Genomic DNA, 26,399 nt, shown 5'->3' with positions numbered 1-26,399 from the left:
CACTGTTCACTGACAGCCAAAGCACTTCTGTATCAGTAGCTTCTGCTGCAAAAGAATGGTGGCATTTAACTGATATAAATTACCTCCCACAGGTCAGTATTTCTTTCATTTAAACAGAGGAAATCACAGTGATATTAAAATCAGTGCTGCACTACCTGTTTGCTTACATTGACTTTATATCGTGGTGAACATCATGGACATGGCCTAATGCTCAATATAATCGAGTTCCCATTTTACAAGATGCTAATTAAAACCTAGAATATTTTACAATGTTAGCACAGATTGTAACTACGGTTATATCTAACACAGATTAAACAGGTACTGTAAACTGGCAAGGCTCTAGCTGGGGCAATACTACGTATTCACAAGTGCTTTTCTTTTATAAAGTAGATCTAAGGACGTATCAAAGTATTCAGAAGAGCTCACACTTCCAGGCAGTTCAATTCAGACCTATAATCAAGTCTACAATGAAAAAGGCTGGAAACCACAAATGTCAAGCAGCAAAATACTTTCTGTTTGTACACACTGGCTCTGAGGATGAAAAGCAGTAGATTAAAGCACTGCAAAAAGGGAAGGCTACAACCTGTGTGTGGTTCAAGTCAAAAGTTAAAAATAGACTCAACTTAGCCCCAAATAGTGCATCAGCAATCAGAAAAGGTATTGCTAGATGTGTCAGATCTAAAGATGTAGTATTGCAGTCAAAAGACAGGCTGTCCAGCCACTGCCTGCACTATACTTACTTCAAGCTCCAGTTCTCTGTTCTCTGCTTTTCAAGACCACTGAACTTGCCAGCAGATTTAAAGCAAAATAAGTAAGGTTAACAGCCTTGCTGATTTTAGTTTAAACCAGCTTGGAGCTATTGTTCTAACAGACCAGAGTGTACATGGCACAGGAATCCAGAACAGTCCTCAAAAATTTTTCTCCCCCAACCTATTTTTGTCAGCTTTTACTGTTGCACTCTTGACTTCACTTAAAGCTTAACATTAGGTCAACACTTCAAAACAAGTGGAAAAAGGCTTACATTTTCTACAGCTCAGCAGTGAAGCATCTTATTACAGTAAGAGAATATCAGACATTATCCTGAGTTCACACTTCATATTCTACTATCTTCTTTAGAGAGGGAATTCCTCAGTAGATCTGCAAATGGGTGAATATTCCTGTTTCCTCCCAGGTGCTGAATTTAAAAATATACTGTTTTGTAAAAAAAATCACTAAGCAAACACAGACTAAGTACCTCCTTTCACACCACCACTTGGCTTCTTGAGTGCAGAAGCTGCTCTGCGATGCAAGGGGGGAATTCTGAAAGAAACAAATGTGGATCTGAGCTCCCTGACTGCCACTGACAGAATTATGTCTGTCTATAATCCCAGGCACCACTTTGAAAATCTACCCCTAATTAGTGGCAGTCCTTCAGCTACAACCCCCACTCTGCTAACAGAATTATCCAGCTCTTGAATGCAATATATTCCACTTATCCTGTTAGCTTGTTAAGCCATTGTGCTGGCACAGTGGTATTTTTCTATCAGGTGCTTCCAAACAGCTGCCAGCTTCTCCAGCAGCAGCCTCACTCCTGCTGGGAGCTCTGCTGCCAGCTCACGTTCCTGAAGGACTGTGACCACACACACACAGAGGCTTCCCCATGTGCCATGGTCAGCAGCATTCTAGCCTTGTAATACACCAATGTTAAAAATGAGAGCAGCCTTTATTATAATAAAAAGAAAGGCCTAAAGCATGGGGTCTGTGGGCTGAGCACAAGCGTTTCCGTCGAGGATGCTGCAGCGCTGGCACTGGGTCTTCTTCAGCAGCGATGTCCCCGATGTTCCAGGTGGAGCAGCACGCCTTCAGTAGGTCTGAAGCCCCTTTTTATCCCATTTTTGTCCCTCTGGATTGGTTTCTGTTTGGATCCTTCCTTTGCATGAAGGTTTAAGGCACTTGATTGGCCCATTACAGTTCTGTCCAGGCTGGCTCATTTTGCATGGGGGGTGGTGCACTTAGGTGTATTATGGTATGTTGAGTACTGTATTTCTTATAACTACCCTTTTAACCACTTTTACAATATAACAAGCAAACTAACAATACATGCTTAACAATTATCAACTATTTTACAACAGTTTCTAAACTATTTTTAACACCACTCTCTCAATGCCATTCCCTAATTAAATAGAGAATCTGGTTTTTTAGGGCATATGACAATTACCCCCTCTCTGCAGAACACATCTTTTGCCACCCCCCCCCCCCCAGCAGTATTTATTGATTACTTTATTTATTCCCAGGACACAGAAGTTTTTAATTCCAAAAACTCTTGTCCTAGAAACCCTTTAAATAGGTAGCAAGTAAGTGAGTAAAAATTTTTCCCCCCCCATGGAAAACAGTATGAATTTTTTCACCAGATTCTAGATTACAGCTGTGGCAGCCAAACTAAAAGACTGGAAAAAAAACCTGCTGCTTAGTGAAGTGCCCCAGCAACATCTTTTAGAGGCAACTATCAACAGGCTTACAACAAGAGGACATCCAGTGAGAGTACATACCAAGTACATGGAGGTTTCTGTGTTGGCATGAAGCTATTTCATATTCCCCAACCAATCCTATGTGTCTAGAATGCTCTTTCAGCGTAACCAGAATCTCAAATAAGTGTGTTGGGAGCAAACACTTCAAATTAAAACAAAATCAAGGACTGAGGCAAGAGATCAGTACCTCCCACAGAGTCCAATATCTTGTTCTTCCAAAAATTTAATAAATTCAGCTTTTTAATTGTTTCAACAGTTCTGCCTAATAAACATCAATTATCCTTTGGCAGCAGAGGAAAGACTTTGATTAGAGATTCTGATCTTCCTTCAGTCTTTGAAACTTCATTTAAATAGTCTTAGATTTTCAGATACTGAAAGACAATCACACATGCATGTGGTAGGCTTTGGGTTGCTGTTTCTGGGTTGAGGGCTAGACTACATCTAAGCAGCAGGTATTTCACTTATACCTATCAAACTTTGGGGAGGATTGTTTTCTGCAGCATATCCCACCAACTGCCCCACACAGAGACTGCAGGTTATTTAGTACCAATGACTCCATGAGACTTAAGAAGTCTCTCAGCAAGGTTAAAGTGGTCCAAAACATTACAGCATTTTACAGAACCAATGTTCAAAACAAACTCCAGTTTAGTTAGCAGGAAAGATGTTGCCATCTTATTGCAGGGGTTTCATACCACTGTCTCCTTATCACAGAAGTTTCGCACCTTCTTGGTGTTTCTCGTGGGCAGCTCCTCAGAGCACTGACTCTTTCTTCCTCACAAAGAAGCCGACTGACTCCAGTTCCCTTCCCAACCACCCACCCCACTCTTTTACAGCACTCTTCTTCCCATTGTTACAGCTGTGGCCTGGTAAAGTCACGCCTGTTCCTAATCTTTGACACTTAGCCCAGCTGCAGCTCCTTAGGGGTAAGATTACTTTCTACACTATATTTATTTTCTTATATTCTATCCCCCTACAGGAAGATGGTTCCTTGTGGCTGCTAAACAGCTTTGTGTTTCCCAGCGTTACCACCATTCAGAAAAAAAACCTCTAAGAAAATCTGGTGTTATGATCGGATTTATAGCAGGCAGCTGTCTAATGCAGACCAGTATTGGCCCTGTAAATCTCACAGATCCATACATAGACTATTAACATGCTTAAGCACTCTGACAGCAAGAACTGCTTGTAAATATTATCCTCTCTGGAACACCTAAGCAATATCCTACAAGCCACTGAAATAACTGGGAAGTTTGCCATTGGCAGATGAAGAGGCCTATTGGACACTGAGTGGATCATATAATTTTGCATAAAATTTGCCCCACAGACTTCAAATTCAAACTTTTCATGAAATTTGTATGGAAAATTAAAAAACTGGTGCCAACACCTTTTCTCTCTGCCTATGAAATGACTGGAGTCACCAGAACATAGGACATGTGTAGTGGAAACACTGACACATCCATGGTGTCTTTGAAAGGCAGGAAACTATCAGCAGCTGCCTTCACTACAGCTTCAGAAACTGCTCACTGTTCTAACATGGTTTGGGTGGGACGAGTGCACAGATGAGTAATGCTGACACGTGAGGCAGAGAATGTATCTTTCAGCTAAGCCGCGTTTATAGAAGGGCTCAGAGCATTAGTCATGCTGACAAAGCTCTGGACAAGGGAACCGAGTCAATGACCCTTTGCACCATAAAAGAAGCAGCTAGGCAGCGAACAATGCCCATTCTTCTAAATGAATGCCTCAAATAGCAGTTCAACTATGAATACCATTATTTCCAGAAGTGAGTGAGTTACAGACACTTTACTTTCAACCTTGAGTCCCTACTTTGGGCAGAAATGAGGCAAATGTAGATTTATAGTATGAATTTAAAAGTAGAGAAATATCTGTGCTACTTCAGGTGTCCCTTGATCTTGCTGAATTCCTAATAAAACATTTCACTACACAGAGCATTTTTCAAGTCAGGATGCCACAGAAAGAACAAAGCTGAGAAGAAAAAAAAATTCTGCTTTTACAGTATCTACAGTCACTTAGTCAATGCAGCCTTATTCACACTCAGTGTTTCTCCTTTTAGCAGATCCATTAGGCTCAGCAGAAACTGCTTATCTCACCTTAGCAAACCCATGGCTTTTATTTTTTGTTTGTTTGCTTGTTTTGCCATTTGTCTGATTTTGTGGTTGTTTTATTTTAATCTTTTCTATTTAAAAATAGCCTTTGTTTTCCAATTAGCTTCTGCTGTCTACAGTACTTGATGTTTTGTTTTTCTTAGGTTTCTGCTTTCTAGAACAGCAGGCTTAAAAAGTCAACAGCCTTCTCCAGTGAAGTGGGCTCGTGGGAATACTGATTGTAATCAAACTGCCATACAATAATCAAGGTTGGATGAGATCTCCTGAAGTCACCTGATTCTTCTTCAGGCAAAACAGGTCCAACTTAGAGCAGGCTACTCTGGGCCCTGTACAGTTCAGCTTTGAGTATCTCTGAGGATGCAGATCCCACAAGCTCTCTGGGCAACCCATTCGAATGATTGACTACTCTCTTGAAACAAAAGATATTCCTGAAGCCTAATCAGAATGTCTCTTACTGCAGCTTGTGTCCATGACCTGCTACCATTTCAACATGTGCTGTGACTAGAGTCTGCCTCCTTCCCTACAATATCCCACTAGGTAGTTAAAGGAATCAGTAACATTCTACATAAGAATTCCCTTAGGACTGAATAAATAAGTCCAGCTCTGTCCCTGCCACTCCTTGTGTGTAAAGTCCAATCTGAAGGATGAAGAAAACAGAGGCCAGACTCATTCTGAAAATGAGTGTGGCAGAGCACTAAGCAAACCTGAGGTATAAGAAGGACTCCTGGGGAGAAGCAGCTTTTACAAAATCTGATCTCCAGTAAGAGAACTCATTACAGCAATTTGGTCACCACCAAAACCCTTGTGAAGGATTTGTCTTGATGCATACTGGACGCAAGTCTTCTGAACATAAAGTCACTAAAATACAGTAGGAGGGTAAAGTGGTGTCAATGAAATGCAGGAGTGCTGTCATTTCAGGCAAATCATTAACTACAGCAGACCTGCAGGCTAAGCCTGACATGGCCACAGGTCACCTCCACAGCAGAGAGGAGATGTCACATGCCTGGGATCTCCTGCCAGCTCTGACCACCCCATTGTGAGGCTCACACAGCGGTCAGCTACCTGTCTGAGAGGCAGCCGAGGGGTCCTAAAGGCTGGTTGTGGTCAGCACTCAGCATGCTTTTCAGGCAGTCTAGACCTCTCCTAATCCAGAAGCTCTTCAAAACCTTGAAAGGAAGAAGCCAAAATAAAGGTGAAAAAATTTACTAGAAAAGGAAAAACTGGAACCAGAAAAGAGGAAAAAAGGCAAGGCTCTATAGAACAAAAGTGGAAAACAAAGGAAAAAGCAGTGGAGGATGCTATAAAGAAAGCAAGAAATTACTTTCTAAAATTCCAGATCCTTACATTCTCAAAAGATTCCCTTCCTCCATTTCAGATACATCTCAAAACACCCAAGCCAAACACCAGAAAAATCCCAATACTACAACAGTGATCACTACAGATTTGTTAGAACTCAAATCTGACAGCAGCAGCTTTCAAACTTGCTTATGACAAAAGGTAAGTGAGATCCTTTGCAGAAAAATAAGAGAAATAAACAGGCTGCTTTAAAAGCCTGGGTTTCCTGACAACAGTGGCACTTCCAGACTTTTCTGGTATTACATTTTAAAAATTCGGATGTAACTGGCCCAGGTATACAATAACAGCCCTAGGCTGCCCTCAAACATTTCACCTCTGAAATCACAGTCCAGAGTTGCAGTCTGCCAGAAAAAAAATCCTAAATGTGTTGGCATTTGAGATATAGTCCATTATGCATTTTGTGAACTGAAGTTTAACAGTTACACAGAGTTATTAGGTATTATGAGAGGTGCTGGTGGTCCTTTGCTAAGAGTATCAACATGTCGTTTAATTAATGTGGTTTATACTTAGGTTCACCACAAAGTCCTACCACACAGGCGTAAGGGCAAAAGCTGCCCACTGTAAATAAAAATCAGACTTGATGAGTTAAAAAGGGAAGTGTGTAAGAACAATTTAGTTGCTTTCCATCAGACTTCACAGATGTAAGAATTTAAGCCTCCTTTTAAAGTGGACATATTGAGTGGGGAGGTGCTGCATGTTTTCAGCACAGATGGAAACAAGCTTGCCTGAGAACTCAACTAGCTAGCCAGGGAAAAAAGAACCAGATATTTAATGGAAAAGGAAAATGTTTCTCAAGAGATTCAAGGATTAAAAATTAACAAAGGGTTCACAGTTCTATTAAAGAAATATTCTTATGTACATCTACTAGTATAAAACATACCGACCTACATCAATTTCTCCACTTGTAAGAAAGCCTGAGAACAAAAGAGATCTGAGTAATAGTTATGGGAAAAAAATATTTTTAAAAGTGTGTAATATCATATAACTTTATTCTATCAACAAAACTATGTTAAGGGAACATGGTTATCCTGTCAAGCTCCAAGAAATCATGAAATGCAAACCTGAAAGATAACTGTGAAGCACAAAATCTGCCCCTTGATAGATAAATTTTAATGATTCTTTCTTTTTTTAGCTGTCTCCCATCATAACTTTTTCCCAATGCAACATCATAAATGTATTTTTGGATCACCCAGGTTATGTGTGAAGTACAGGCAATGCAAGATATACTCAACATACAGATAAAACAAAAGATAGCACGATCATAATAGGGCTTGCATGCATGTGCACATGGACATCCACGCACACTAAACTCATAGGGCAGATGGCGTTGGCACAGGTTTTTCTTGGGCCTGCTGAAAAACCTTCTGGCTTTCAGTCACCACTTGCTCCACTCTATCGCCTACTTAGGGTATTGCTGCTGAAACAACCTGCAAGTTATTGCAGGTTATCCACAAACATTCAAAATGACCTACAGATCCACTGGTTATAAATGCCTGCAATTTCACCTCATTGTCATTTCCTCAGTCATGTCTGCTGATTTTAGGTTATCTGAGGGTATGAGTTATTTCAGAAGAGATCTTAAGTACTGCCTATTTTTATAAAGGATTATGCATTGCAAAATGACGATAATCTCTTTTCTCCCCAGATCTTTCTCCCTGCCCCTCTTCTTTCCAGGACTAAGGAAAGCAAAGAAAACAAAAGAAAGATATTTCAAGAAAATGAAATTATTTTTCTCTATTACTCTGGCTGCTGGGAAGTCCTTGGTTACTGAAAATCTAATCAGGACTAAATTGCTGGCATCTATCAGCTGCAGAAGATATGAAACTTCAGTGTACACACAGAACTACAGAAGCTACACACAGGTTCAGTGCAGGCTACAGATGTGGCTTTAACAAATTCTGTGACCTCCTCCTTTCCCTCTTCACATCTGGCTGTTTGTCTGGCTGCTGCTCTGATGTAAAGAAATCCACTCAGTGTTTGAAAACAAGCATAGGACATGAGAGCTGCTGACATTTGTTGAAAATTGCTGAGTGAGAGACTGGGCACACAACTGCCCATCTCAGCTTAAATTCATACCTTGGCTTGTATCCAGATACTTGTGATACAGAGGTGTGGACACAAGAAGAGGTCTTGTACCTATCTCCGAGCTTTTCTCCCACTGCACCAGCTTTCCAGCTGGCCACAGGAAACATGACATCCTTTAGTTTAGGAATATGTGATGCTACCAAAATCTGTTACATTTGTGAGTGGTTCAGAAACTTTATAATCTGCACACCTACCCAAGCATTTTTATCAATATTCTCAACGATACATCAAAGCTTTGTAAAATTGTGCTCTGCTTTTGCACAGCAAATTCACAATTTACATGTTCAGCTTATTTCTCAGCTGTGTGTCCTAAACATTTCCCTCCCATCTGAAAACCTGCAGGCTACAGCTCTGACAGCAACATAGAGCACAGGCAGCTCAGTCAGTGGATCAGGAGACCTCAGTTAGAAACCATAGCTAAGTCCCCATGCTCTTTTCTAAAAGAAAAAAAAAACAAACAAAAAAGTACAACCAAAACCAATTTAACTCAACTTTCCATTAGACTCCAAAGCAGCTTGTCCAGTGACATGCCTTACAGCAGTTAAGTAATTTTAAATAGCCACACAAAGAAACACAATGTAAATAACTTGCATCCAGCCTTGGTGCAGTAGCTCACTCAGGCTTTGAGAGAAGGACTAACTGAATAGGCAGAAAGATCTCTACTACTTCAGTGGATCTGGCTTTCAGGTTACTGCAATCTACACCAATAGATTTAAAGCCCATATCCACACTCTCTCTCCCTGCATATCCATAATCATCTCTCCCTGCAGATTAGCCTTCATCTTCCCTTTTCACCTGGCAGTGTGTTTGAGACACAGTAGTAAATACTGTTAAAAAAAAGACCATCTTCAAGAAATAAGATGAGCCTCTAACATCCTAACATTGTTTTACAAACATCACAGATATTTTAAAAAATAAAAACCATAACTACAATTACAGGATACAGTAATTCTGCTGTATTTACCATGTTTTCCTGATGTCCTATTTTTCTATTGTTACAGAAATTATCATGGGAATTTTACAAAATAAGTTCCTTCACTGTCCCAGCTCCATCTACTTATTTTGCCTCATTCATTGCAAGCTCTTAAAGAGCCATTTGGGATTTTATTCATTTCTTCAGATAAGTAGTGAGTTCATGTTTTTTTCCTGTACATATTTTAAAATTTATTCAGCTTCTTAAGAAGGCTTATCCACACAAACAGCTGTCTCTCAGCTAATATTTGCATTACTTCAACATGAGTCATTTCTTCTTTGTTCTAAACTAATCAGCACAGCTTAGTATGCCAATTTCTCTGAATGGACATGTCAGTCAGGAACCTGACCACTGTGCTTTTCAGCATAGCTAATATTTACTATTAAGTCTTCTGCTTTGTCTCATCAGCTAATAGGAATTAAGAGCAGATTAAAATCTATGATAACTTTTATTTGAGAATTTGTAACATTTTTGGAAAACATTAGTTCTTAGCAAATACCCAAGAAGTAAAACATTGCCACCCACATCTGAGGTGAAATATAAAGATGACCAACAGCAGTGCTATATAACTGTGGTGGTTTTGTAAAAACCATTACAATAACAAAGCTGAACAAGACAAAGACAGTTAAAAAAAAGGCAAAATTAGCTTGAAATCATAGGTACTAAAGATGGGCCATCATTAAGAAATTAAAATCTGAACAATTAGAATTCATACATTAAGTCAGACAGTCTTGAAAAAGTATCAGCATGATTTTAATGAAAATCAGAACACAAGCTTCTCGTCTTGATGAAAGCATAATGTCCTCCCAGAAACATGACTGGAAATGACTTCCTGGGTGTCCTGGATTCAGCTAGGGCAGAGTTAATTTCTCAGTAGCTGTTAGAGATGCTGTGTTTTGGATTTGGAATGAGAATGGTATTGATTACACACCATGTTTTGACTTTTGCTGTTTTTATCCCAGGTCAAAGACTGGTTTTTTCCATGTCTCATGCTTTTCCAGTGAGAATTTAACAAAAGAAACTGGGAGGGAGCACATCTGGGACAGGTGACCCAAACTGTCCAAAGGGATAGTCCAAGAGATTACCATGCCCAGTATATAAACTGGGGGGAGTTACCTAATAGTAAAGTTGATCTGGGTTTGGGAAAGGGGGTCTGGCATCAGTCAGCAAGAGGTGAGCACTTGTATTGTGCATCACCTGTTTTTCCTATTATTATTATAAACATTTAACATTACTACTGTATTTCATTTTCAATTATTAAACTGCTCTTATCTCAACATAGAAGCTTAACTTTGACTCTCCTTCCCATTCCATCGAGGTGGGTGCAGAGGGGGCCGAGTTGAGTGACTGCATGGGGCTTTAGTTCCAGCTGGGCTTAAACCACACACTGGGTCATGGAGGCCAGTAGATAAAGCAATTGGTAGATCTCTTCCCAGGTGATTCAAATTTCTGAGCTAATTAACACCATTCCTGCTTCAAAGGTCTTCTACCCCAGAAGGCAGAAGTAAGTAAAGCCTTTGATACTGTCTCCCACAGCATTCTCCTGGAGAAGCTCATGGCCTATGGCTTGGAGAGGTGCACTCTATGCTGGGTTAAAAACTGTTTGGATGTCTTGGCCCAGAGAGTGGTGGTGAATGGAGCCACATCCAATTACTGCCTCATCACTAGTGGGGTTATTGGAGCATGCCCTGTTAAATATATTTATTGATGATCTGGACAAGGGTATTGAGTGCCCCCTCAGTTTGCAAATGACATTAAGATAGGGCGGAGTGTTGATCTGCTGGAGGGTAGGAAGGCTCTGCAGAGGGATATGGACAAGATGGATTGATGAGCTGAGGCCAATTCAAAGAGGTTAAACACAGCCAAGAGACAGGTGTTACCCCTGGATCAGAACAACCCCAGGCAGTGCTACAGGCTGGGGGAAGAACAGCTGCAAAGCTATTAAGCACCACCCCCAGAAAAGGACCTGGGGGTGGTGCTTAACTGCACCTGAACATAATCCAGGGTGTGCCTAGGTAGCCAAGGAGGCCAATGGCATCCCAGCCTGTATCAAAAATAGTGTGGCCACCAGGACCAGGGCTGTGATTGTCCCCCTCTTCCGGGCTCTGGTGAGGCTGAATCTCAAGCCCTGTGTTCAGGTCCTTCACTTGAAGTAAGATATTGATGTTCTGGAGCAAATCCAGAGAAGGGCAACAAAGCTGGTGAATGGTCTGGAGGAGGTCCTCTAGGAGCAGCTGAGGGAGCTGGGGTTGTTTAGCCCAGTTAAAAGAAGGCTCAGTAGTAGCATCAATGCTCTCAAAAACTACCTGCAAGGAGGTTGTGGCAAGTGGGGCATAGCCTCAAGATACAGCAGGGGAGGTTCAGGTTGGACATGAGGAAGAATTTCTTCAAGGAGTGGGTTGTCAAGAATTGGAATGGGCTGCCCAGGTAGTTGGTGGAGTCCCCATCCCTGAAGGTGTTCATGGAAAAAGCATACTTGGCACTTAGTGCTACAGTCTAGTTGATAAGGTGATCAGTTAGAGATTGGAGTCAATCTTGGAGGTCTTTTCCAACCCAAGCAATCCTATCATTCTATATCTCAGTTGCAATTCTACACAAAACCATGATGTTGTTATACACATTCAACATTATTTAGAAATATGGGAAAAAGTAAACACACAAAACTCATGAGTAGCAGAGATTATAGAAGATTCTGAAAATGCCTGCTTATGCCTTCAACAGGAACTTTTTTTGGTATTAAAAATTGTCCAAGAGAAGATGCAGATTAGAATCACGTGTCACCTGACATACATGCATCTAAGTACCTTAGAAGAACTTCAGTAAAAGGAAACATGGTAAAGCTGTAAGCAGTGCTAACTGATACACAGATGGGAGAGATCAACATTTTTATCTCCATCTTTGCTAATCCTGGAACATGGGAAAAGACAATAAAATCAAACAAAGATAAATGCAAAAACTGAAGAAAGCAAAGCTGTCTTTTACTTGCAAGGCCTAAATAAATGAAACATGGTGGGGACAGAAAGCTTACAACTGACAAGCTCAAAATTATTTTCCTGCTGGAATGACTTGCAGCCATCAAGCCTCCCACTTACAAGAGGGACACAGGCTTTCCCAACATCTGCCTCTCTATGGGGGTCCAGTGCAGAGCAGGAAAGGACAGCTAGTGAAAACATTAGGGCAAGTCATGATGTGGATAAGCAGTCCTGGAAAGAAAACAGAACACAGAACATCAAACCCCAGGCTTTTCCTCTTTATGCCCCATCAGGCAGTATTGTAGACATACCAAATCTGGCCTAGAGGATTTCACATCCATGCACTGCAGGATTCTTATAGTTTCCACGGTCTTGGGTGTTGGACTAGCTGGATACTGATTCACTCTGGCAACATCCCTGTTCTTTTTTTTTCTGAGTGAAAAGTGCATTTTTTTTAAATTAAGATTGTGCCAAGTATAAATAGTGCTTTCACTAAATAATAGTCAAACACACACAAAAATGGGTAGAACACAATGTTCTCTTTTTAAATTCATTAGCAGGCCTCTAGTGCACCAAATGAGATTTAAATCAACGTGTACAAAATTGGCAATAAGAAATCAAACCAGCAAATGCAGGGGAAAATAGTAGAAATAATCTATTGTGTAAAGCAACATCAAAGCAAATATTTTTGCAACGTCTGAACTAAAACATACTGGAAAGCTGTGTCATGTAGTCTAAACTACCCCTGGTAATTTATCTTGTGCTCGCCCACAATCAGATTCATACCCTATCACAGTAAGTTAATTCTTAGAAGGAAGGAAGCAGGAGGTGCTTCATTCCTTCAGCACTCTATCACCTTCAGCTCTGAAGTACTCTCCATGTCTAAATCCTTCTTTCCTTCTCCCTTCAAAAACTAAAATATCTGCCCTCAGACTCACTGTGAAATATCAGGAACTTCATTGTTTTTCATTAATGAGAGAGTATCTAAGACTGTAAAAGGCCAAAGCAAGGATGATTACACCAGTGAAGTGTGCTGAACAGTTGCTGATCTCTCCATAATTTACTAAACCACAGAAGGGAGCAATATGATATGCAGATATTACTATGGCTATTATGTGAGCGTTACAAGTGACATTCCAAAAGAAAGTGGCTGGGAAATACGAGACTCTTATTGAACCCATTAACAAATAAATGGTTTGTGTAATGGTCTCCTTGGTGCTGCTGAAATAAAATCACTCCAGTTCCCATCTGTCATACTTTTTATTTCTTCATATGAACTCCACTCTGTATTGCAAGTCTACTAATTAAACCATTCTAAATTTACACTTAGAAGTTCATACAGTATCAGATGCCCAGTAAGGTTAAATTTGACCCAAGTGTTTTCTTTGAAACAACAGGTACAAAGAAATTAGGGCAACAGGGAGAAGCCCAAAATTGGTGCAACTGACCAGCATAGTGAAGACTAGGCTGTGGCCAGGGATGCTTAGGGATGGCTCAGCAGCTCCACAATTAGTGCTGCTTAGGTAGAGTCCATGAGAGGACAAGAAATGGACAACAATTTAACAGAACCTGCAAATGGTAGCATTAACCCTGTTTTTTGTTCTGTCCTACTCCGCTTTAAATCTGCAGAACTATGTATCTGGACTAACTCAAAAGGAAAAAGTCTGATGGATGAACACTTTAATTATTAAGTAAAATAATTCTGTAAGAGATGCCAGCTTTTTCATGTCACCTCTTTCCTGCTTAAATCCATTGCAGTTATGTCTACAGCAACATATCGTGTGAAGCTACTAGGAATTTAAGCATGCCTGCAGAGGTAAAATCGGACTACAGCTAGTGCCTACTTAGTGACAAGCATCAAATTCCAGAGAAGAGCAGAACTGATCCCTGGTCACCTGCTGTCCCGCATCCCACACACACTGCGCAAGAGGCTCTTCCCCTTCTATCCTAGATATGCACTTCTTGAAGACCTGTGTGAAATGTGCAGGTGGATTTCGGCAGAAAAAACAGTGAGAACTATTTTGGGAGCTTTTGTCGCATAAAGTTTTTTCCAATCCAGTCTGATTTTTGGTGCTAAGACTAACTTTAGGTTTTTGTGTTTGCAATTCCATTAAGATGATCAAATAACCTGTCTTTCATACGGATGAATGAGAAAATTATGAAGACTGATAAGTTAAATAACATTTAAATATGCAAACAGCTGTGTGCTGGAAAGCAGAGATATTCCTCCTGGGGTGGAACAATAAAAACACATATACCTGCATACTGAGAGGTAAGGGCTGCTGCTCAGGAAACCAATGTTCACAACGAAAATTGTTTGTACCTCCCCTACTCAATTTGTGCTTGTTGGATAATAAATTACAAGCACTTACCTCTCAAAAATGGTGTAAACCTATGAATGAATGATAACAGGAGTTTCAACCACACCAAGCTGAAAAGTCAATAACAAGACAGAGAAAAAAGCCACCAGGAGCCTGGACCCGGATAATTTCTTATTTAGTCACTGATACATCTGAAATCTATCATAACAAAAATGCAAGTGACCCTACTTGCCAATTGTATTCTGTTTGGAAAAAAAGTCAGTAAACATTTCCAGTAAAGTCAGTGAAGTTTCAGCACATGCTCCACACCTTTACTAAACCAGAACTGTAAAAGCAAGTACTATTAAACCACACTCAGAAGAGAGCTTCATTACAAATGAGTTTTCTTAATATTTTAAGAAAATCTCAACCATCCCTACTTAAAAAGACAGTAGGGAAACTAAAAGGAAGAAAAGGTTATTATTTATAACATAGTGACTGTAGTTATGCTGCAGCCGGAGGACCAATTACATCCTGGTTACGCTTTCCAACTCCACTAATTCGTATAAATGAAGTGCTCACTACATGACAGGGTAATTGCAGTGTAAATACAATAGACTTTATATAACTAGATACTGAAAAAGAGCCTGTGTTACTGAGGTGGCAATAAGAATTAATTTGGACATGTCATTAACCTTCAAATTCTTTGAATCAGTGATAATTAGGATATAGAAAAGCATAACCAAAAATGTAATTACACTGAACTAAGGGCTCAATTGTGCAAGTATTAAGAGGCTGCTCATGGGAGTAACTATGTTTGAACATGAACTGAGTATGACCAAATCAGGCTGTAAAACACCACTGTGGGTTTATAAAGAAACAACATGGAAGTGAAAAAAAAAAAATTAATGACATTTTTCAGATGTAAGAAGCACGCTGAGGGTTGTTCTGATATCAAAAATCATTCCCTTATATTATGTAGCTAGCGGGGTCAAATTCTGCCAGGAAAGCCCCCCTTCCCTCTGAATGCATATCAGCTGTAGCCACTGAAATGGCTGGTGTATCCCTTCTCTAGAACATTTCAAAGCAAGTATACAATGAGTGCAGACAGGACTTCGTAACACGAAAGTGCTAGTGTTCCATATGCACATCCAATCCTTGTCGATTCCCTTCTAAGAAGTACTACTAAACTTCTCTGATCAACTTCTGTGAGCTATAACAGCTTCCTAACTCTAGTCACCATAATTTTCTTTTGCACACAATGACAAAATTGCTCCTTGAATGCCTATGGAAAATGAAGGACATACTCAACTCTCTGTTTGAATGCTAAAACAACTCCCCCCAGTCAGTGTAAAAATTTCTTTGAATTCAAAGACTCATGTCTTCATGTTAGACCACCTAATGATATTGGCCTACACCAGTGGCAATATATGAGCACATATGCAGGCAGGGTGCAGACAGCTTGCTGCTGTTGTGAAAGAAATCCTGCATCAGGGACAACCCAAAATGGGCAGGTACTTCCAACGGATGAGGAAACCCAGACAGGTCACTTTCCTTCCACAGTTTATGGATCAGTTACTTTTTTCAGAATTATTCACCTCAAATGGTTACTCAGGGAATCTACTCTCTTTCAGCAATTGTTTCTTAGGACACATATTTTCTGCTGGGTGTCCTTTTAAATTGGAAAGAGACCATATGCTGGCAGAGAGAGCTTTGTATCTGACTGCTTCCTTCCAGCTGAGTGAATATTTCCAGTTACTTCCCCTTCTCATTTTGGCTTGTTTTTTTTTTTTATTCCTGAATGGACTTACCTTTACAGGTAAGAGGGAGAGATGCATATGGAACATGGACATTGGTGGTACTAACAATGCTGCTCCTTGCCTAGTATTGAAAGGCAGCTGCGGGAACCCTAGCTACTTCTCAGCTCAAGATAAGGAGAGGGTACTCTCTTGCTCACTTTTAAAAAATACTCTGTCACCTAAGCATGTCCATAACTTCCAGAGAAGTGCTGCTTCCCTCCCTGGAAACGCTAAGCCTTTCAAGGTACACCGCTTACACTTGTTAAAGATGTACCTGGCTTGAAATCTTTGCTGGGATTAATTGCAGCAGCCTCATGTTGTGTTTTCCATAAACTTTGTTTAACCCCACTTCCTGAACAGTACAGAAGCTGCTAGAAGTTTCTGTTGCCTCTTTATTTACTGTCTGTTCAAGTATAATTATACCTACACCCTCCAAATCAGACTTTTACAGTTGTTCCATAGCAATGTCCTAGAAACTTGCAGCCATCAAGCCTCCCACTTACAAGAGGGACACAGGCTTTCCCAACATCTGCCATGGACAGTTTTAAAACTCACTTATCACAGAATCAGACATGAAGTGAAAAAGAAGACACAGGTGAGATTTTAAAATCCAGCCTTCCAATAGAATGAGAGATACAGCTGCTTGTACATGCACACTCTCATAAGATCCTGTCTTGCAGCACACATATGGAAATGAAGCAGAATCCTTCATTATCACACACTCCTCGGCAGCCCACGCTCTGACGTGACAGCACGTAATTCAAATATTTACAGCAGGAAGTCCTCAGGAATGATCAGTCACCATCAAATAGCAGTGGCTTATCAGGAAGTAATTCCTGCTGTGGGAAACCCAGCTGAGGCAGCACTTCCACACAAACACAACAAAGAGAAGGTCTCTTTCAATTATCAGCTCCAATTTACACAGCTTTTCCCACAATGTCAAATGTATCTGGCGAGTCCCACCACGATCTGTGAGACAGAAACAGTGGCATAAAAGCTCCAGAGGTTCAATCAGCTGAGGTTCTTTGCATCTAATACACAGTGAGTGAATGCTCCCAATTTAGTGAAGACATTTGTCCTGAGGCTAAAGCATTGATTCTCCACTTACTGCCTTTTAATTGTTATGTATCAAATTTATCTTTTCAGGCTATAAACTCTTAGGGAAGAAGGTTCTTTTTCTTTCTTCTGCATGCTGTTCTCATGCCAGCTTTATTTTACTGCAAGAAAACATTGTTCAGATTGAATCTTTTTTATATTAACAATATAACACCTCCCTATTGCTAGAATTAATTGTTGTAACCTCTATTTCTTTCTACAATGTCTGATGTGAAGTTGAATCAGCAGTGATAATATTATGAATAAATAAAGAGAAACTGTTGTCATTATATTGCAAAGGTTCAATTGTTGTTATATCACAAAGGTTCCATATTTCTAGAGTTTCATAACTCCTTGATGCTTCTTGTAGGCAGCTCCTCTAAGCACTGACTCTTCCTTCTTCTCACAGCAGCCAACTGACTCCAACTCCTTCTCATTCCACCAACCCACTCTTTTATAGCACTCTTCTACTCATTGGCTACAGCTGTGGCCTGTTAGAGCCAGGCCTGTTCCTAATCTCTAATAACTGGCTCAGCTGCAGCTCCTTAAGGGGTAAGATTACTTTCTATACTACCTTTAACTTCTTATACTGTATCTCCCTACAAGTAACAAATACAGGAAAGTTCCAGATGTTGCAAAAATGCTCTTTTCTACTGAGAAAACCATTTGCTCATCCATACCACGGTAATGTTTATGCTTTAGTAGTATAAATTCCTGTGCACAAGCAACACCGCTTTCCTCTACTTCAGAAAAAAAAAGGAGCTGGCCAGGATCTTCCTTTTCTTTTTTTGGCAGAATTGCAGGTGCTCTTTTTTACTGTCATTACCCCCAGGCCTATCTGCTGCCCCAAATTCACATTTAAGCTTCTGCCATGTATGAATTGGCGAAAGTGCACAGCCCTTCATTCCCAGATATCAAGCCTGATGATTCACAGGCAATAAAATGTGACAGGGCTTTTCACCAACAAACGAACTGCAGGGCATCCTAATCAGCAGGCAAGGCAGCTCTAATAACTGGGTTACAGCATACGGGGATAAACTCAAACGGAGCAGAACATTCATAAGACACGAAATGTGAGATGCTACTCAGCCTAAAGCACCACTGGTGCTATACAAAGACAACCAACTTACACAGCAGCTTTTTTTTTCCCTTTGGAAGTGGGATTCCTTTCAACTGCCAGTTAAAGACAGTCTCAGCAGCACGTGAACAAGAATGGCAACAGCTTACAGCCCCCAGCATGACTACTTCCAGCTTCTTTTCCCTTTTCAGTTGCAGCAAACTGCAGTCAGACAGACAATGGAGGGTTCTTTTTTTTTGTTGCTGTTGTTTTAGATCGTGATGTTAGGATACTGCTGGTTATCAGTGTTTTCAGACTTGCTGACAGGACACACACCAAGCAGCCACTATGCCAGCTGCTGCCCCTGATGCAGAAGCTGCCACGCGCTCGGAGGCTTGGACAGAACCCACTTGGGTGGCTCTGGCATCAGCTGCAGATGAGTTAGTGCTAGCAGTAAAAACACTGTCCCCAGAAGGTCGCCTGTCCTCAAATGCTGCTTCTCAAAGGACACCTGCTCTGGATCTTTTTCCTCAGCTGTGCCAAACAAAAAGGTTTGCTTATGTACAAAACACAAAGCCTCCTTCCCTCTACTGACAGCCTAAGAGTCAGTGAATTTATGACACTATCACTACAATGGCAAAACTTTCTTTGGTTTCAAAATACTTCAGCCTCCACATCCACAGTAAGATCATTAATGAGATTCCCCTGTAAAGCTATTTTTTCTAACACACTTAGGTACATCAGACACTCCTACTGGCTACAAAAGAGGGTAAATTTCTAAGCACAGACCACAGGATGGCTTCTTTCAGCAAAAAGGATGTGCAGGAAGCTGTCCCAGGATCTGAAGAAAGCTTCTCTGAGCAGTAGAAACCGTCTCTGCACTGAGGCCACAGCAGTCAGAAGACCACAGCTTTTGTTGATACAGTAAGAAATGCCATGCCCAACACCCTGGGGCAGTGCTCTGAACCCCTGGAGCAATGAGAGCAACTGAGGAATTTGATACATCCCCCTCCATCAAGAAGGGCCCCATGTCTAAAGTCTTGCTAGGGTAAGAAGTGTCAGGGAGCTCAGAAGAGCTACAGGCATGGTGCTAGAGTGTCCCAGCCCTTAACTGATTGCACAAAATAGTGAAATCACAGTCAACAATGAGTGTTAGCAGTTCTAGAGATAATGTCTGCACTTTGCATGGTAATATCCAACCCCAGCAGCAGCTAGTGCAGAGGCCCACAAGAACCAAGAGAAGAGAAGGGCTGAGCAGATCCCTTGTTATCCCCTTCCCCACCTTAGCAGTGGGAGTAACATCATTTGCCAATGGTACAGGATGCTATACAACATTCAAATACTTCAGTAATAAAGCTGGGACATGTACTGCAGAGAGGCAGATGGAGAAAACCATCTGATGGTGTCATTTGGGCGTGGAATTTAGAGGATCACACTGAGCTGAAAGCCTTCACACAGGCAAGAGTCAGCCCAGCATTTTTTTCCAAACTCTGAAGGAGTTTTCAAATCTATAGCACTTTTTCCTCCTCTTTGCATTCATACAGAAGGCTCTGTCCAAGTTCATACTGCATAACCTTTGCTGCCTTTTCATTGCTGTTGTTGTCTTCACTTAGTATTTGCCTTATAATGCACCAAATAAATCGTACAACAAAATCAGGAAGAGGAAAACAACAGATAAAAAGATGCTGCACCTACAGCACTGCTGGCTGGCCTCTCTGGTCTGCAAAAACCCACACAGGCTAATTTGAAACATAGGAAGGCAGGAAAAAGTAGAAGATTGCAGAAAAAGAATGCTATTTCCAACGACACTGGTTGCATCCTCAGACAGAAAACCATTACCTGATACAACTTTTAATCATCTTTTGGTTTTTAGTTGTGTACAGTAAACTCAATTAAAGGTCATAAAAGGCAGCCCTCATCTGATTTCTGTAAAGACCATGAGTACTGCATGAAGAGGACTTTCCTTTAAACACAAGTCCTGCCTTGGCTGAAAGTGAATGGCTGTTTTATTTCCCCATAAATATGTATGTAAAGGTCTCAGCTAAAGACCTTGGAGAGATTACCTATTTGCATATTACAAAGGCACAGGTCTCAGACATATTCTTCTACTAATATCATACATACTGCTTATACTTAATAACGAAATAGTAACCCTTCCATACTAGACCTAGACTAGAAAAATTTGTGCAGTTGGCTCCAACTCAGGTCTAAGACATGGATGGGAATAATGCAAAAACAAATTCTAATCTCTCAGCATAATGGTATTTATTGCCTGGGTTGGCTGGCTTACCTTTCAGAGAAGACAGGGACTAAATCAATGGCAGATATTATCCCACTAAATTACAGCAACTGGAAAATCAGCAACAAGTCCTGGAGCAACAAGATGTGACTCACTATGGGCTAAAAAGAACTTTTCAGCATCCCTCACAATGAAGATATCCAAGGCCACGTCCTAATGTTCTTCTGAAGACAGCTAAAGGAAACTCTCCAGGCTCTAAAGGTGATGAATGGCTTCATCATGAGCACATCAGAAAGGTACAACGAGACAAGAATGCCTTTTAGTCCTAAAGGATGTGCCAGCAGTCCCTGCCCAGCATCTAGTTTGCAGCTATATTGTGTATCAAAAGAAGGCAAAGAGAAACCACCAAAAGTCTTTTCATGGCTCAGGGGTGAAAAAAAGAATCCTTTCTGGCTTGGATGGAATCAGATAGAGCCAACACACAGCATGGGAGACTTCTCAGCCTTTCAATATTAAGTTTGGACTGGGAAAAAAAACCAGTCAAAAACCTACACCAAAAAAGCAACAACAACAAGAGTAACAAAAACAAACAATTTTAAAAAAGGCTAAAAAATCAGGTGATGTCTACTGAAACTGACATATACCCACTGGTAAGATAGTTCTTTCCTGAACCCATCTTCCAGACTAAACAATATCTGAACTAGTCTTTTTCTTACGCTGGTTGGAATACAACTTCTCAGCTCATGCAGGTCTCTGCCAACCCTGGCATGCAGTGAAACACTGCCAGCAAGGCCAGACAAGCTTTGGAGGTCATCAAGTCTCTTGGTGGGCTTCTAAAAGATGTTTCACTCTCAGTGTGATAAGATTTCCCAATACCAGACAAGATATACAGCTTTTTAGAGCTATCTAAGCCACAGAGCTTTGCTAGGCTCTAGCAAATCAAAATTGCTCTCAATGAAACCTCAATCTGTCAAAAATGATGTTCGGCCCTTTGATAGATCAGGTCCCAAGAGCCTACTTCTTACCACTGATGGGGGATGTCACAGTCTGCTTGTTCCTGGAACTCAAAGGCACAATTGTAAAAATGCTTATTTTGAAAAGATCCCTTTGAAAGAGGAAAATCTTTTCCCTTTCTGGACACTTACTGTATTTACTGTCCAAGGATCCCAAATCCTCTAGGGGTATCACCCAAATATCACAGCACCCAGCAGAGAGAACTTTTCAGGATACAGCTAGGATGTGGGACTTGCCCCAAATCAAAGAAGTTATCAGTGACAGAATCAGAGCTGAATCTACATTCTCTTAGCATACCCATTTATCTGTACCACAAAACAATGAAGAGCAAATATGTTCAGTTTTGATATAAAGTTATATAAAGGACGCAGAGAAAGCAAGGCATAGCACAGTGACAATAGAACATACGTGGAAAAAAACCAAAAAACTTACAGGAGCTGCACTGTTTTTCACTGTCACACTTGGAGTCGTGGCTCGTAGTGCCCCACTCACGCCATGGTAGTACTTGAAGCAGATCTTTGTTTCAGCTAAAAAAAAAAACCCAAAAGGGATATTTAGGATTAGAAAAACTGCCAGGGGTAATCTGCATGACCAGCTACAGCTCATAGGCACAGGGCTGGTAAGAGGCAAAATTGCAAATGATTCATTCTTGCTGGATGGCACAACAGGCTACCTCCTCCCTCTGATCTTCCCTTTTGTCAGGGCTAAATTTGGACTTCAGTTCATGGATTTAAAACAGTTAAAATCCAAATCTCTTCTGAGGACAAGTTACCACAGAAAGACTTTAGAGCATATGTTCAGAATCCTTTAGGAAGAAAAAAAGCATGGACATATAAATCTTCCCTGTTCAGACATACCAAGCACTGATGTGCAGAGAAATTTAGGAACTTCCTTAGGATGAGATTGCATAGTTGCTCACTGACAGGTTTTACTGTGCCAATTTGTCTGGCCTTGGTCAGGGCAAGGACGTAGATCTCCACAGATTAACTGCTCTGACAGTTACGACACTAAAGCATTTTCAGGAAGAGCAGAGTACCACCAGATCTCATTTTAGTGTATTTCCACTGACTTCTAAAGATCTAAATTAGGTGAGGAACACAGAAAAGGTCATGATTTTTGACACTCATAGTGCTGCTTTTTGCCACATGCATTGGCATTCAAATAAATAATATTGAGGGAAAGTCATCTCAATAACTGTATAGAGGCACAGAAGTGAAAACAGCTTCTTGTTAATCAGCCCCTCACAACCCACTTTCTTGTCTGCTACAAGAACGAAGGACAGTTCCAGCCAGCCTCTGTGCTGTTCTGTGACTACAAACAGAAGCAAACTGCTGCTATTTGCCTACATGCCTGGAACTGGTGACTTGCTGGAGCTCATCCTGGCCTGCCTGCTGGCATGCAAGAATTTTCTTTCACAGTAAACTAGATGTGAACTAGCTTGGTATGTTCCTAGGTACAGTTGGGATCCAGCAATTATGCAGCGTTACATGTGTAACAGGTACGTTTGTGGGATCTGAAAAATGCCTGTTTATATAAAAGCAGCTTTCACATCTTCTAGTTTTAACTGGATAATGACATGGAAATGTTCATCTGTTCCAAGATTTTCCTTAAGACCTTGCTTTGCAGCTGCTGCTGTAGCTCAGGGAATGCACCAGCCTTTGCTGGTAGAGCCACAAAAATGCTCACTGTAACTACAGTTACAACTCATGTGTAAAAAAACAATAAAAAAATCCCATTTACGTGTTTTAACAGACAAATTGCATTGCAGTTTTAATACCAGTAACAAAATTACTCAAATCACTGCAGCTGTGACAAAAACAAAAATTAAGAGCTGAGACTACAACCATAGATTATGGTGCTGTGATCTGCTGTTTGCAGATCCAAGAAACAACCATGTAGCAGTCCAGGTGGAAGCAAAACCTGGGACATGAGAAGTGGTGGAGATCCTTAAAACTGCAGGCCTGAATTGCAGTTACCCAGGTACCTATACAGAAACATAGGTGGAAAGAGAAATCCTGATATTTTTTGAAAGACAAAATAATTTTAGAAGTGTAAAGCCTTCCCAACTTTCAGATGTCACTTGGGAAATGAAAAGCAAAGAGGTGATGTTCCTAAGTATTCTGAGCACTACTCACTTTCAGGGGGCTTCCCTCAGTACTCTAATCTGAGGGGTGCTGCAGGAATGCACAATCCATCGATGAGAAGCACAGTGCCAGCACACCTAATCTGTGAAAACCATATTTTCCATCCCCACAGCCCATTCTTCACCAGATGACCAGCTGCACATTTCGCTCATACAGTGAAAATACAGCCTTTCTCACTATATCCACAATGTGTACATGTGTCCCATTTACTTCACAGCATTCCACAAGAATTGGAACAGAATACAGAGTCCTTCAGCACCTCCCCGAGGGGCTGTGGGGCCCATCCTGGGGCTGAATTCATGACTATATCCCCAAATGAAATTCTTCAACTTTAAGAGATTTGCTCGAGATGTCAGTACAGCTGAGCCAGCGACCCTGCTGTTGCATCTGGGAGCAGCAGTTGTTTCCTTTTGGCAGCAAAAAAAGCTGGAAGAGCCTGTGGGACAGAAAAAGTGCAAGTCCAGATTGTATTTTCACGTTGTAATTTTCTCTACAGGACTTTTAACAGCTCAGCAGCTAACTCATTTACTTGCTAAGAGGACAGCAAAAGCTGAGGATATCACAATAGCTAAAACATGCAGTTCTCACCAATTATTCAAATCTTAATTTTCTTCTCCCCTGGAGATTTTTAGCTACAATTTTCATGGAACATTGAGAACTAGAATAAAGAGAAGCCTTAAAAAAATGTTTACTTTTGTAGTTAATAAAATATAACTTCAGGTATTAGCTTGTATGACAATGTTCAGACCCCACAGCAGAAAATCTTGTCATAGGTTGACAAGTGGGAAATCAGTTAGCATGTGCATCAGGGAAATTTTAAAAGAATCCATTTAATTAAACTAAAAATATTAGAACAGAAAGAGAGAATATACCCATATGCAGTTAATCTGGATATTTGTACCACTTTCAAGGACAAAGGATAACTAAGATCACTGAATATGTATTTGGAAAAAACTATGTGGTTATTGTAGAACCCTCTCAGTTTCACGTATTTGGAATCAAACTGCCTACATACAGGTGGAAACCACAAGAAAGCAACTCAAGAGAATTGCAAGTGTCACACCCAGTCCAAAACACTGGCACAGCTGGAGCCATTCATCAAGCAGTGGTAGAGGTGGTGATTAATGAATGTCAAAGATTTCATTTGGAGAACAGATCTGAGAGAAAATGTCGTATGGAGGCCTTCATAGGTTGAGAACTTGCTCTAGAAGCATCAGAGGAACAACATTTTGGTTTTTTCTAGATTCCTCTCTCCCCATATTGCTTTCAGATTGAAAATATTATGCAAATGTCTATTTTAAATGGAGAGATGAAACTTTAGCAAGTATAAAATTATATATCATTTCTTTATGTGTAAAAATGCCATTAGGATTTGGCTATATTTTGGCCATGAACCATTCTTTACAAACAACATTGCTAGTGCCATGTTTTTCACTGCAACAGAGTCCTAACATTTTAATCCATCTGAAGATTGCTCTTGCATTCCTGAATCACCTCTGAGACATTTCCAAAACAGATGCAGAAACCTGTGGGCTTGGAACCACTGACTCTGCAGATGAACAGAAAGCACTGGAAGTATTGGAAAGGCAGTGATATAAATTAACCTGAATATCATCCAGCTGGCATTTATAAACAATATGTAATTACAAAGACTGTTTGGATTGTAGTCTTGTAGATTAGCTTGTTCTGAAATCAAGGAGACCATTTAAATCTGTTCTGCTGCCCTAGCTACATGGCAGAGTGCACAGGTCAGGAGCAGGTGTTATCTCGTTATCCCCAGTCATAAATAAATGTGTACCATTGTAATTTTCATCTCTAATTATTTAGGGATCACTGGACCCAGCAATGTAGTTATGACATTGAAGTCAGAAAGTAATGAGGTTAAATTCATCTTTCAATCAGGAAAAATGCCAGTGAATTTGGTAAATCTTCCAAGAGATGAGATGCTCATGCCTGTGGCAACCACCAAACTACCCAGCAATTCACATGGATAAAGAACAAAACAGCATTGTACTCCCTTTACACCAGACTTGGTATCTCCATTTGTGCCACTTTCAGCTGGAGTAATTTGCTTCTCAGTGAGTCATTCTCAGTGGCTGGTATGGGGCTATGTCTTGTATTTCTGCTCAGCACAGGGGTTGATAATATAAAGATATTTTTTGCTCTTGCTGAGCAGGGCTCACACAGAGCCAAGGACTTTTCTGCTTTTCGTACTGCCATACTGAGGATTAGACTGGGTGTGCATAGAAAAGAGGGAAGAGACACATCTGGGAGAGGTGACCCAATCAGACCAAAGGGATATTCCAGACCACATGACATCTCACTAAGTATATAAAGGGGGAGGAAGAAGGACAAAAGGGGGAATGTTGGGGTGATGGTGTTTATCTTCCAAGCAGCCATTATATGTGATGGGGCACTGCTCTCCTGGAGATAGCTGAACACCTGCTTGCCCACGGGAAGTGGTGATAGAATTCCTTGTTTTGTTTGTGCGTACGGCTTTTGATTTCCCGACTAAACTGTCTTTATTTCAGCCCATAAGTTTTCTGGCTTTTACCCTTCCAATTCTCTTCCTGATCCCACTGGTGGGTGAGTGAATAAGCAGCTGTGTGGGACTTTACTGCTGGCTGGGGTTGAACCATGACACTGTCATACGCTGACTGTGTTACAGCTCTCTGCTGCATTGGTATAAATATGAAAATCCCCAGTTGTATGCTCAGATTCACCACTGTAACTATTAC

At 40.7% G+C, this 26,399-nt stretch overlaps 1 protein-coding gene across 4 annotated transcripts in view; it reads right to left on the bottom strand.

Annotated features, from left to right (window-relative positions):
• The window catches only part of HECW1 (HECT, C2 and WW domain containing E3 ubiquitin protein ligase 1), a 250,514-nt gene that overhangs the window by 96,825 nt on the left and 127,290 nt on the right, over positions 1–26,399 (bottom strand). For all 4 annotated transcript variants that reach the window (XM_030237185.2, XM_050971192.1, XM_030237191.2 and 1 more), the window contains exon 4: positions 21,950–22,044. In XM_030237185.2, coding sequence (XP_030093045.1) covers positions 21,950–22,044 — 95 coding nt within the window. The remainder of the gene's footprint in view (positions 1–21,949; positions 22,045–26,399) is intronic.

The sequence above is a fragment of the Serinus canaria genome, chromosome 2 (genome assembly GCF_022539315.1).
Source record: "Serinus canaria isolate serCan28SL12 chromosome 2, serCan2020, whole genome shotgun sequence".
NCBI classification, from domain to species: Eukaryota; Metazoa; Chordata; class Aves; order Passeriformes; family Fringillidae; genus Serinus; species Serinus canaria.
Note: the sequence above shows the minus strand (reverse complement) of the source record. Positions and strands in the feature narration are given on the sequence as shown.